The sequence below is a fragment of the Bos grunniens genome, chromosome 9 (genome assembly GCF_055505025.1).
Source record: "Bos grunniens cultivar Pamir isolate PY7600 chromosome 9, Bosgru_T2T1.0, whole genome shotgun sequence".
Classification (NCBI taxonomy): Eukaryota; Metazoa; Chordata; class Mammalia; order Artiodactyla; family Bovidae; genus Bos; species Bos grunniens.
Window position 1 is genome coordinate 87,457,833 of NC_141173.1, and position 13,302 is coordinate 87,471,134.

The 13,302-nt window shown below is 38.4% G+C and overlaps 1 protein-coding gene across 7 annotated transcripts in view; it reads left to right on the forward strand.

The window, feature by feature from the left end:
* The window catches only part of TAB2 (TGF-beta activated kinase 1 (MAP3K7) binding protein 2), an 85,620-nt gene that overhangs the window by 47,818 nt on the left and 24,500 nt on the right, over nucleotides 1-13,302 (forward strand). For all 7 annotated transcript variants that reach the window (XM_086318228.1, XM_086318227.1, XM_086318233.1 and 4 more), the window contains one exon: nucleotides 8,838-10,338. In XM_086318228.1, the coding sequence (XP_086174354.1) occupies nucleotides 8,838-10,338 (1,501 nt within the window). The remainder of the gene's footprint in view (nucleotides 1-8,837; nucleotides 10,339-13,302) is intronic.

The window sequence follows — 13,302 nt, forward strand, 5'->3', positions numbered from 1 at the left end:
GAGAAATAACTCCAGAAAGAATGAAGAGACGGAGCCAAAGCAAAAACAACACCCAGTTGTAGATGTGACTGGCAATGGAAGTGAAGTCCGATGCTTTAAAGAGTAGTAGGAACCTGGAATGTTAGGTCCATGAATCAAGGCAAATTGGAAGTGGTCAGACAGGAGATGGCAAGAGTGAACATCAACATTTTAGGAATCAGCAAACTAAAATGGACGGGAATGGATGGATTTAACTCAGATGACCATTCCATCTACTTCTGTGGGCAAGAATCCGGGGTCTTAGAAGAAATGTAGTAGCCATCATAGTCAACAAGAGTCTGAAATGCAGTACTTGGATGCAGTCTCGAAAAGGACAGAATGATCTCTGTTCGTTTCCAAAGCAAACCATTCAATATCACAGTAATCCAAGTCTATGCCCCAACCAATAACGCTGACGAAGCTGAAGTTAAACGGTTCTATGAAGACCTACAAGACCTTCTAGAACTAACACCCCAAAAAGATGTCCTTTTCATTAAGGGGACTGGAATGCAAAAGTAGTAAGTCAAGAAATACCTGGAATAACAGGCAAATTTGGCCTCGGAGTGCAGATTGAAGCAGGGCAAAGGCTAATAGAGTTTTGCCAAGAGAATGTGCTGGTCATAGCAAACACCCTCTTCCAACAACACAAAAGAAGACTCTATACATATGGACATCACCAGACGGTCAGCACCGAAATGAGATTGATTATATTCTTTGCAGCCAAAGATGGAGAAGCTCTATACAGTCAGCGAAAACAAGACCGGGAGCTGGAAGTGAGAAATAGATTCAAGGGATTAGATCTGATGGACAGAGTACCTGAAGAACTATGGATGGAAGTTCATGACATTGTACAGGAGGCAGTGATCAAGACTGTCCCCAAGAAAAAGAAGTGCAAAAAGGCAAATGGTTGTCTGAGGAGGCCTTATAAATAGCTGTGAAAGGAAGAGAAGTGAAAGGCAACAGAGAAAACGAAAGATATAAGCATCTGAATGCAGAGTTCCAAAGTATAGCAAGGAGAAATAAGATAGCCTTCCTCAATGATCAATGCAAAGAAATAGAGGAAAACAATGGAATGGGAAAGACTAGAGATCTCTTCAAAAAAGTCAAGATACCAAGGGAACATTTCATGCAAAGCTGGGCACAATAAAGGACAGAAATGGTATGGACCTAACAAGATATTAAGAAGAGGTGGCAAGAATACACAGAGCTATACAACTCAGGTACCTCTTCCTAATTTTTTAAATCACATTCTCTGATAAGAATATACTGAGAATGTTCACTGAATCATTGAAAAATAGAAAAATACTATATTCTTCAATAAGATTGTGTAAGATTTGCTACTGAGAGAACTGTCCAGAATGTGGAGGGAGGGAGGAGAGAGAAGCTCTTAAAGTATAATCTTCAGGGTGTATTAAGTTAAATAAAATGTAGAGTATATATAGATGTATATAAATACATCTATAAATAAATATACATATGTATATATATTTGCCCCTGTTTGTATGAGGATATACTGGAAGGATTAAAAATGAAATAAAAGATGGGTTATCCATGGTGGGCGAGAAGGAACAGGCCAGATGAGAGGAGACTTCTCAATGTGTATCTTTTAGTGTTGTTTTGATCTTTGTAAATAAATTACCTATTTTTTAAAAAGATGAAATAAGTTAACAGGTTTAACTACAAAAAAAAAACAACAAATAATTTAGAATTTCTTTTGGGCATTCAGTAGTGTCAACTTTAATACATTAATCTGGTTTTATGAAAACAAAACTCTGTATGACATGCTTCCCAATACCCAGCTCTTTTAAATTGAGTTGATAATCTTTCTGGGCATTCAAGCAATATGTCTTCTAGCTGATATAACAAAAATGTGACAAGTGAGGGATGGGGAGGACTCCTCTAGGGAAACAACTAGGGTGTGAATCTTCCCAAATTTAGAAAGTTACTTTTAAACTGTCACAGCAAATAAACTACCTCTAAACGTAGTGTAAATAGCTCTTATTTAGTGACAGCCTTCCTTTGGGTTGGGAAGATCCCCTGGAGAAGGAAATGGCAACCCACTCCAGTATCCTTGCCTGGAAAATCTCATGGACAGAGGAGCCTGGTGGGCTGCAGTCCACGGGGTCGCAAAGAGTCAGACACGACTGAGCGACTAACACTTACTTTCTTTGGGGAGCTGCTCTCCCTTACTTGGGCTTCCCAGGTGGCGCTAGTGGTATAAAGAACCTGCCTGCCAGTGAAGGAGACCTAAGAGACCTGGGTTCGATCCCTGTGTTGGGAAGATCCCCTGGAGGAGGAAATGGCAATCCACTCCAGTATTTTTGCCTGGAGAATCTCATGGACAGAGAAGCTTGGCGGTCTGCAGTCTATGGTGTAACAAAGAGTTGGACATCACTGAAGACGCTTGCTCCTTGGAAGAAAAGCTATGACAAACCTAGACAGTGTATTAAAAAGCAGAGATACTACTTTACCAACAAAGATCCTTATAATCACAGCTATGATTTTTCCAGTAGTCATGTATGGATGTGAGAGTTGAACCATAGTGAAGGCTGAGCACTAAAGAATTGATGCTTTTGAACTGTGGTGTTGGAGAAGACTCTTGAGAGTCCCTTGGACTGTAAGGAGATCCAACCAGTCCATCCTAAAGGAAATCAGCCCTGAATATTCATTGGAAGGACTGATGCTAAAGCTGAAGCTCCAATACGTTGGCCACCTGATGCAAAGAACTGACTCATTGGAAAAGACCCTGGTACTGGGAATGATTGAAGTCAGGAGGAGACAAGGACGAGATGGTTGGATGGCATGACTGGACTCTATGGACATGAGTTTGAACAAGCTCCGGGAGATGGGGAAGGACAGGGAAACCTGGTGTGCTGCAGTCCATGGGGTCACAAAAAGTCAGACGTGACTGATTGAACAGCAACTCCCTGTCTCAGTTGGGTAGGCTTCTTTGTCTTTTCTCTGAAGACAAGTATATTATCCTCCCTATAATATACTGGTTCAGAACTTTTCTAGATAAAATAGTGTACAGAATATTAAAAATCAGTAGTTAAAGGATCATATCACACTGCCACTTTGTATACATGTTCTTAAACATCTTACTTCTTAGGAGAACAGAAGTATCAGTATTATTTCTGTTCTTTTCTGACTTTGTTTACTGGTCAGCTCCCTCTTTTTGGAACTGCTCACATCATTTCCTTGTGCTGTGGATTCTCTAAGATAGCTGTGTTTTCAGCAGGTGTAATTCATATCTTTAACATTTATATTTGGTAACTAAATCATAACTTAGAATAGTATACAGATGTTGTGTAGCTGGCACTTTCAGTTTTTCAACTGAAATTTTCATTATTTTTTAATTCTCTTAATATGACAGTTAAATCTGTTAAGTTTAAAATTGCTTTTCTTTTCAAAATAATGCATTAAGTATTACTTGTAAGCCTTAGTAGTTAACTACTATAGCCTTAATTGAAGTCTTTTCAGATGACCTCCACCCATAAACCTTATCCATATTTCTATTAAAACACCTACCATTGTGCATTATATTTATTTATGTACATATTAAATTCCTCCACTGGACCATGAGGTCCTTAACACAGCAATTATATTCCTTTCTACTTGGCTAATGGGATGCTCAGTAAATATTGGTTGAAAGAGTGAATGAATCAAAGTATGAGAAGGATGATTATAGTGTATACTTTGATTTTGTCTATGCAAGAAGCTTGGGGGAAAACGAAAGATGAACTGGAAATAACAATTCAGATTCTCCTGTAATTTTGAAGAGAATGCAGATTTGTATATATACAAAAAAGCAGTGACTTTCAACGTTTTAAAAACTCACCCCGCCTCTTTTGATACACTTAATGGGAGTCCTGTATCATTTCCCACTAATGTAACCAGGGCTTCTTTGAGAAACAGCTGATCATAGTTCTGGGATAAGAGCTATACAAGGTGATCTTGAACATCTTGTCATATTAGAAAGCAAGGAAGCTATGAAAGACTACTGGGCTCATGTCCTATGTACACTGGAGCCAATGTGGAATCATTCCCACTAGCCTAAAGATAGGATATATTGACCATAAATGACAAGCATTTGACACGTATCAAAATGTTAAAGATACAGGAGTTTATCATGATACTGAAAATGTGTCACCTTTGGAAGTTGCTAGGGCACCAATTCATTATTCTAAAAACCAGTAAAGAGAATTTATTTATCCTGCCTGTTCTATGCAAAAAGTAAGAGTTGAAAAGGTCAAATTCTTTGAGGAAGAATTGCAGCTCAATACATGAAGAGGGAATCTTTTAATTGGAATACTACCCTTTTGCATCCCCTAATAAAGTTTCTCAACAGTGACCATCCCTGACTGCTAAAAGTCACTAGCTGGATCAAGCTGTGACAACATCAGAACCTACCAATCAGCCTTAAGGTCACAAAAAGACAGGCAGATATATTATTGTGCCTCCTGTGTGATACAATAAGAAATGAAGCCTACAAAGGGACTTGCCAAAAACTTGTGTGCATGAACCTGCGCACACCTGTAGTGAAGTAGTTTGCAGTGAAATACAGAAAATAGTCCTACCGCAAGGGTGCAATCAGCCAATCCAGATGGGAAATTCTACTGGACAAATGACCCATTTTTCAAAAACAAATGGCTTGGAAAATTATAGAAAGAGGAGAGGGTTAATTATTATTATAAGACATCTAAGAGGCATATCAACCAAATTAAATATGTGAACCTTGCTCAGATCCTGATTTAAACTAACTAAAAAAACACCTGCAAGACAAGGGACTTTAACACTTATTTGGATATTATGTGATATTACGAGACGGGACTTTAATACTACTTGCGTATTATGTGATATTAAGTACTGATTATTTTAGGATATGATAATGCCATTTGCGGTTATGTTTTAAGATACATATTGATGTATTTACAGATGGAAACAAAATAATGTCAGGCTTGATCTAGCTTAATGGGAGCAGCTGGGACAGATAAATTGGTGAAGAAAGATTTGCCATATAAAGATTGATAATGAATATAGGAGAGTTTGTGATATTTGGACTTCCCTGATAACTCAGTTGGTAAAGAATACACCTGCAATGCAGGAGACCCCAGTTTGATTCCTGGGTCAGGAAGATCCACTGGAGAAGGCATAGGCTACCCACTCCAGTATTCTTGGGCTTCTCTTGTGGTTCAGCTGGTAAAGAATCTGCCTGCAATGCAGGAAACCTGGGTCTGACCCCTGAGTTGGGAAGATCCCCTGGAGAAGGGAAAGACTAGCCATTCCATTATTCTGGCCTGGAGAATTCCATGGACTGTATAGTCCATGGGGTCACACAGAGTCAGACACGACTGAGCAACTTTAACTTCACTTTACTTCACTTGTGATATTTACTGTGCTTTTATATGTGTTTAAACTTTTCTGAAATAAAATGTTTAAAAAGTATATTTCCTTTTATCCTATTGTAGCCTTATAAAAGTCCCTGTGAATTCTTTTATGGTTTTGCTAATAAGAAAGTAATGTCTGTAGAGAGTAAAAAAAAACCTAAGGACATGTGAGTTATGGTGTAGCTGGGACTAGTATTAATACTAATGAGAGATTATAAAGAATTAGGGATTTTTGGGAGCTTGAGAGAATTAAAACATTTTGTAAATATGGATGTCAGCTTTTGAAAAGTGTGGGATTGGATTTAGTAGGGAATATGCATTTTAATTTGGGAATGTTAGCAAAAAGGAGATAAGAAGATGAGGTCTTTTATGACTTAGAATAGGGAGAAGAATTTACTAGGAATAGCAATAAACTTGGCTTGAAGCAAAAGCACCAGTTAGGTCTGGCAAAAGATAAGGTCTTACTATAATAAGGAGTAATCAGTTGATAAAGATTGTGATGAATTTTTAAATTTTCTTTGAAAAACTAGTATATATTAATTCAGAGCTCTGTGTAGGATAAAAGGATTTTTATGGCATAAAGATTTGAACTGTTGGTTTAAGAGGGAAAAAAGTCCAGCCTTACTCACTAATCTTTTCTTTTGTGTTACCTGTTCAAATTGTGAACTACCATTTCTTAACAAGACTTGGAGATGCCTTTTAGTACCATTTTCTCTACTAAGATTTTATCTCATATCAAATCACCTATAGACATTTTAACCTGACTGTTCATCCTTTTTATCTCTAAAACTGCCCTTTCTGTCAGGCTCTTAGTCTTCCAGTTCTCCTTGAATTCTCTTTCTCCCTTATAGCCAAATTGTGTTGACTGTGAAGTGAAAGTGAAAGTCACTCAGTCGTGTCCAACTCTTTGTGACTCCATGGACTCTACGGTTCATGGAATTCTCCAGGCCAGAATACTGGAGTGGGTAGCCTTTCCCTTCTCCAGGGAAATCTTCCCTACCCAGGGTCCGATTGCAGGCGGATTCTTTACCAGCTGAGCCACAAGGGAAGCCCAAGAATACTGGAGTAGGTAGCCTATCCCTTCTCCAGCAGATCTTCCCGACCCAGGAATCAAACCAGGGTCTCCTGCATTGCAGGCAGATTCTTTTCCAAGTAAGCTATCAGGGAAGCTTATCAGGGAAAGACTGTTCGTAGTCTTTCATAATTTGTTTTCACAATCAGTCATTATTTCATGTCTTCTAACTGATCTTCTTGTCAAAAAGTTTCCCCTCTCTTCTTTATCTTAAGTATCAGTGGAGTTCTTTATCTTCACCAGAGACCCTTTGTGTCTTCACTTCTACTGGCTCTTCCCATTTCCTATATTAAAGCCCAGACTCCGTAGTGTGACTCATTTTTCAAAATTGTAAATTATTTAATCCCAATTTGATTTTCTAACAGTTTGTTCCACAGAATTTCCAGTAGAAACCTTTAACTCCAGCCAGATCTATTCCAATCACTTTGTTTAGAACATACTTTTACTTACTGTCACATTTATGTCTGTATTTACTCATGGCCATTCCCTTCACCAGGAATGCTTTTTTTCCTATTTAGGTCCTCCATATACTAAGGAAATCAATGAGATTGTACCTCCTTCATTAACACAGTCCTTTTTACAGTAGCCTACAATATTAACTCTCTGTTGAACTTCAGTACCACTTATTATTTGGCACATGTTCATATTTTTAAAATGTTACTTTTTCACAAATCCATATTTTGTTTCCCTAATTGAGTTCCAAGCTCTTCTAAGGAAAAGTCTGGGTTTATACATCATTTGAGTCCTCCACAGTCCCAAACAGAATATTGTACACATTGTGGGTGTTCAGCAAATATTTTTATGGATAATTTGTGAGTAGTGGTTAGTCAGTCTCTTCTTAAGAAACAATCCAGTCATTTTTTGGTTTGTTTTTATTTTTTTCATTTCTCTGGAGTAGAATTATTGATGCTCTCTAAAGGCAAAGATGTGAACTCAGTTACTCTGGGGGCTGCTGCCGCTGCTGCTAAGTCACTTCAGTCATGTCCGACTCTTTGTGACCCCATAGACGGCAGCCCACCAGGCTCCCCCGTCCCTGGAATTCTCCAGGCAAGAACACTGGAGTGGGTTGCCATTTCCTTCTCCAGTGCATGCAAGTGAAAAGTGAAAGTGAAGTTGCTCAGTCGTATCCGACTCGTAGCGACCCCATGGACTGCAGACTACCAGGCTCCTCTGTCCATGGGATTTTCCAGGCAGGAGTACTGGAGTGGGGTGCCATTGCCTTCTGCGGGGCTACCTTGAGCTTATATTACATACATATACGTATGTGGTTTGTTTGTTTTTAACACTAAAGAGGAAGCACCTAAGGAATTGTGACACCTTTGTTATGAATTTTAGAAGCTTTTAACTTAAATACCACAAAAAATAGTTATTAAAAGGTCATTGGTTTGAAAGAATTATACATAACACATGAACATGCAAAGTATTCATTATACAGCAAGCTCCAATGCTTTGGCCAGCTGATTCATTAGGAAAGACCCTGTTGCTGGGAAAGATTGGAGGCAGGAGGAGAAGGGGACGACAGAGGATGAAATGGTTGGATGGCATCACCGACTTGATGGACATGTGTTTGAGCAAGCTCCAGGAGTTGGTGATGGACAGGAAAGCCTGGCGTGCTGTAGCCCATGGGATCACAAAGTGTCGGACATGACTGAGCTACTGAACTAACTAATATGCTTAAGTTGAGTCTTTATATTTTGTTCAACATTCAAACTGCATTTTTAATTAAGTTGCAGTGTTACTATATTTGTGTGAATCTGTTCTATAAATCGATCAGTTCAGTTCAGTTCAGTTGCTCAATCATGTCAACTCTTTGCAACCCCATGGACTGCAGCACGCTAGGCTTCCCTGTCATTCACTATCTCCTGGAGCTTTCTCAGACTCGTGTCCATTGCATCAACAATGCCATCCAACCATCTTGTCCTCTGTTGTCTCCTTTCTTTATTTCTACTATAATAATAACTCCTATTATAGCTGTTGTTTGTTAGAGAACTTACCATTACTTTAGTAATGAGGATTTTTTTTTATCTTTATTGAATTGTTAAAATATTGTTTCTGTTTTGTGTTTTGGTTTTTTGGCCGAGTCACATGTGGGGTCTTAGCTCCCTGACCAGGGACTGAACGCACAGCCAATGCATTGAAAGATGAAGTCTTAACCCCCTGGACCACCAGGGACATCCCAGTAATGAGGATTTTTAATTCAACTGTTTGCATTACTATTAGTTTCTCAAGAAAAAAGGCTCAAATGTATCTCTTATAATTGTACTAACTAATCTCTGATTAATCTTGTAATATTTTAATAGCAATGAGAGTATATGCATTGGCTTCTGGTTAACACAAGCTGTTTTTATTTTGTCTTACAGAATAATAATAACCTGGATGCCTGCTGTGCAGTTCTCTCTCAGGAGAGTACAAGGTATCTTTATGGTGAAGGAGACTTGAATTTTTCGGATGATTCTGGAATTTCTGGTCTACGCAATCACATGACTTCTCTCAACTTGGACTTGCAGTCACAGAATGTTTACCACCATGGAAGAGAGGGAAATAGAATGAATGGAAGCAGGACTCTAACGCACAGCATTAGTGACGGACAGCTTCAAGGTGGTCAGTCCAATAATGAACTGTTTCAGCAGGAGCCACAGACAGCACCAGCTCAAGTTCCTCAAGGCTTTAATGTTTTTGGAATGTCCAGTGCATCCGGTGCTTCTAATTCAGCACCACACCTTGGATTTCACTTAGGCAGCAAAGGAACATCTAACCTTTCTCCACAAACTCCAAGATTTAATCCCATTATGGTAACGTTAGCCCCAAATATCCAGACTGGTCGTAATACTCCTACTTCTTTGCACATACATGGTGTACCTCCACCTGTACTTAACAGTCCACAGGGAAATTCTATCTATATTAGGCCCTACATTACAACTCCTAGTGGTACAACTCGACAGACACAACAGCATTCTGGCTGGGTATCTCAGTTTAATCCCATGAACCCTCAACAAGTTTATCAACCTTCACAACCTGGTCCCTGGACTACATATCCTGCATCCAGTCCCCTGCCACATACCTCAGCCCAGCAGCCGAATCAGCAAGGCCACCAGACCTCTCATGTCTATATGCCCATCAGTTCACCTACGACTCCACAACCACCCACAATTCATTCGTCTGGTAGCTCACAGTCTTCTGCCCATAGCCAATATAACATTCAGAATATTTCAACAGGACCTCGAAAAAACCAGATTGAAATCAAACTTGAACCCCCACAAAGAAACAATTCTTCGAAATTGCGTTCTTCTGGACCTCGAACCTCCAGCAGTTCCTCTTCGGTCAACAGCCAGACCTTAAACAGAAACCAGCCCACTGTTTACATAGCTGCCAGTCCCCCAAATACTGATGAGGTGATGTCCCGTAGTCAACCTAAGGTCTATATATCAGCAAATGCTGCCGCAGGAGATGAGCAGGTCATACGAAATCAGCCCACTCTCTTCATATCCACCAACTCTGGAGCATCCGCTGCCTCCAGGAATATGTCCGGGCAAGTGAGCATGGGTCCTGCCTTTATTCATCACCACCCTCCCAAAAGTCGAGCAATAGGCAATAACTCTGCAACTTCTCCTCGAGTAGTGGTCACTCAACCCAATACAAAATATACTTTTAAAATTACAGTTTCTCCCAATAAACCCCCTGCAGTTTCACCAGGGGTGGTGTCCCCCACCTTTGAACTTACAAACCTTTTAAACCATCCTGATCATTATGTAGAAACAGAGAATATTCAGCACCTCACGGACCCTGCTTTAGCACATGTGGATAGAATAAGTGACGCACGGAAGTTGAGTATGGGATCTGATGATGCTGCCTACACACAAGGTAATGAAAATATTGCAATGGGATCATTTTCCGTTCTGGGTTTAATTGGTGTACATTTGACTTCACTGCAGAAATGGGTATCGGTATTATTATTTTATGTTGTAAATGTTGTCCAAAATAATACTATCTTAAGAACTTTTGAGAGTATTCATATAAATTTTAAATATATCAGTTTTATTATGTTATAACTTGAAGCTTGAATGATAGCCTTATCAGATGTTCCAAATAATCACCTCTTGATTTGTTTGTTTTCTTAATATTCATAAAAGTTTGTTTTCACCTGTAGTGATGCTGACTTTCCCTTTAAATTTTCTGCAAATAAAAATTCATAAAAACATGCATTTTAATAAGAGATTAGTGAACTAGTATAGCAAACTGCTGTCTTTGACCAGAAGAATCCTCTGTTCTTCATTGTTCTAATACGGTTTTGCCTTATTTTGTATCAAAGTCTAAATTGCTATGCATTCTTGAATAACTCAAAAGTATCAGTAACAGGATTCAAATTTCTCTTTTTCTTCTTTTCAGTCTCCCTTAAACATCAGTTAATGCAATCTTTTTGTTTGGAATTGTGAATAAGAATTTCAAATCTATCTCACTTGATTATGCTTTTCAGAAATAGACTAGTTAATATTGGCATAATACTAAATTATATCTATATTAATTCAATTAGAGATCATTTATATTATATCTGACCTCTTAAGTTATTTAATCTTCAATAGGAAGCTATTAAATTCAGTCATATAAAAAAGAAGATAAGTGTTTGTTTCTTCAGTATTGACAAAGGTTTCATAAATTAGCCAGAGTCCTTTAAAGTAAGGATTTATCATAATCATCCATCCCCTGGTAAACTGTTCTCAGTATTATAGGTTGGGAAATACTACATAGTCACCCCCAGGCAGTAAATAGCCTCCTACTACTGGTAGTACCACTTGTCCTTTTTAAAATTTCTAAAAATAGTGATTTTACTGCTGAATTTCATAGAGGAGCCTGATTGGTTTGGTTTGTTTTAAACAATTATATTCTAGTGATTCTCAACCCATGCTAGGCTGTGGTGCTTTCAAATTCTTAATCACCTTTGAAGCTTTCAAAACATAAAATTGCCCAGGTTCAGCCCCAGACTTGCTCAATTAGAGCTTCTGAATGGTAAAGCCTAGGTGCATGTGAGCATACATGTTCATGCGTGCACATGTGTTTTAAAGCTCTGTGGGTTTTTCTAATTTTCTAGAAATTGTGCTGAAACTTTATGTTCCATGTATCTGTGACTAAACTGGAGCCATTTCTGTTTAGTTTTGGCAATAAGTAATTTTTAATATAACATCATGTTTTTCCACTGATATTTAATTCCTATTCTTACCCCAAAGTCCTTTCTTCTACTGTCTCCATCAAAGTAGATTTCCTATGTTTGGATAGTTGCTAATCTTTAAATGGAGAGTATTTTTTTCTAACAATTTTATTAATATATAATTGACATACAGCACTGTATAAGCTTAAATTGTACAACATAATCTGACTTACACACATCATGAAATGATACCACAGTAGGTTTAGTGAACATCCATCATCTCATATAGATACATTAAAGACATAGATTTTTAAAATATTTTTTCCTTCTGATGAGAATTCTTCATTTACAATATGTAACAGTGTTTTTTTATTTTTACTGTATTGTATATTACATCCCTAGTATTTATCTTATAACTAGAAATTTGTACCTTTTGACTGTTTACATCTAACTCCTCTCTCTCTCCTCCCCTCTGATAGCCGTATATCTGATGTCTCTCAAGTTATTTGTTTGCTTTTGAAGTATAATTGACTTACAGCACTGTTTTAATTCCTGGCACTCACATCATAGTGATTCGTTATTACTGTACATTTCAAAATGATCATGATTAGTCTAGTTGTCACTTGTCACCTTACAAAAATATTACATAACTGTTGACTGTTCCCCCAGAGTACATTTCATACGTGTGACTGAGAATTTCATAACTGAAAGTTTGTACCTCTTAATCTTCCTCACCTGTATTTCTCCCCTCCCACTCTCCCAGGGTATAATTGTTTTTATGAAGATAACTTGAAAAGGGGAATATTTTACTAAAGTAGACATACTCATATATTGACTGGCATATGAAAATAAAGCGTTGCTTAAACTTGCTGTCTCCCATTTCTCTCCCCTTCTTCCTTAAGCCTACTCTCTAGCCGGGGTTTTTCCCACTGCAGCACTCCTGCTCCTGGCAAGGCCGTCATTGACAGCATCGTTGTAAACCCGGTGGTCTTTCAGTCCTTGTCTTTCTTGATCTGAGTGGGTAGCGCTTGCTGCAGTTGAGCACCCTCTTCTCTGTGAAACACTTTGTCCACCTGACTTGCTACAGTATGCCACCCTGGGATCGCACCTCTCCTTGTGTTCTTTGGTGGTTCTCCCTCGTCTCTCTGACCTTTCACTTCTTTGTACAAAGAAGTGAGAGCAAAGCCTCAAAGTTCAGTCCTTGGGCTTTCTCTCTTTTCTGTCTTTACTATTCCCTGGATGATCTCCATCAGCCTCATAAGTTTAAATTTTATGCCAAATGCTCCCAAATTTGTAACTCTAACCTGGATTTATTTCCTGAATTTCAAGCAGTTTATTTAACTATCTCCTTAACATCTCCATTTAATGCATCCCAAGTTTACTGTGTCTGAAAAAACGTCTTACATTGCCCCCAGCTTACTCTTCCTGTCTCCATTAATGACATCTTAATCAGGCCAGAAACTTCAGAAACACCACTGACTCCTTCCTTCTTTTACATTTCACATCTAATTTGACTAAATCCTGTCAACTTTAACTTTCAAAGTATATCAAGAATTCTCTTTTCTTACTACCCCCATCCATTGTCACCACTCTGGTCTGAGTCACCGTCTTCTCTCAAGTGGATTATTACAGTAGCCTACCTGCTTTCACCCTTGTCTACTTAGGGTCTTTTAACTCAGCAT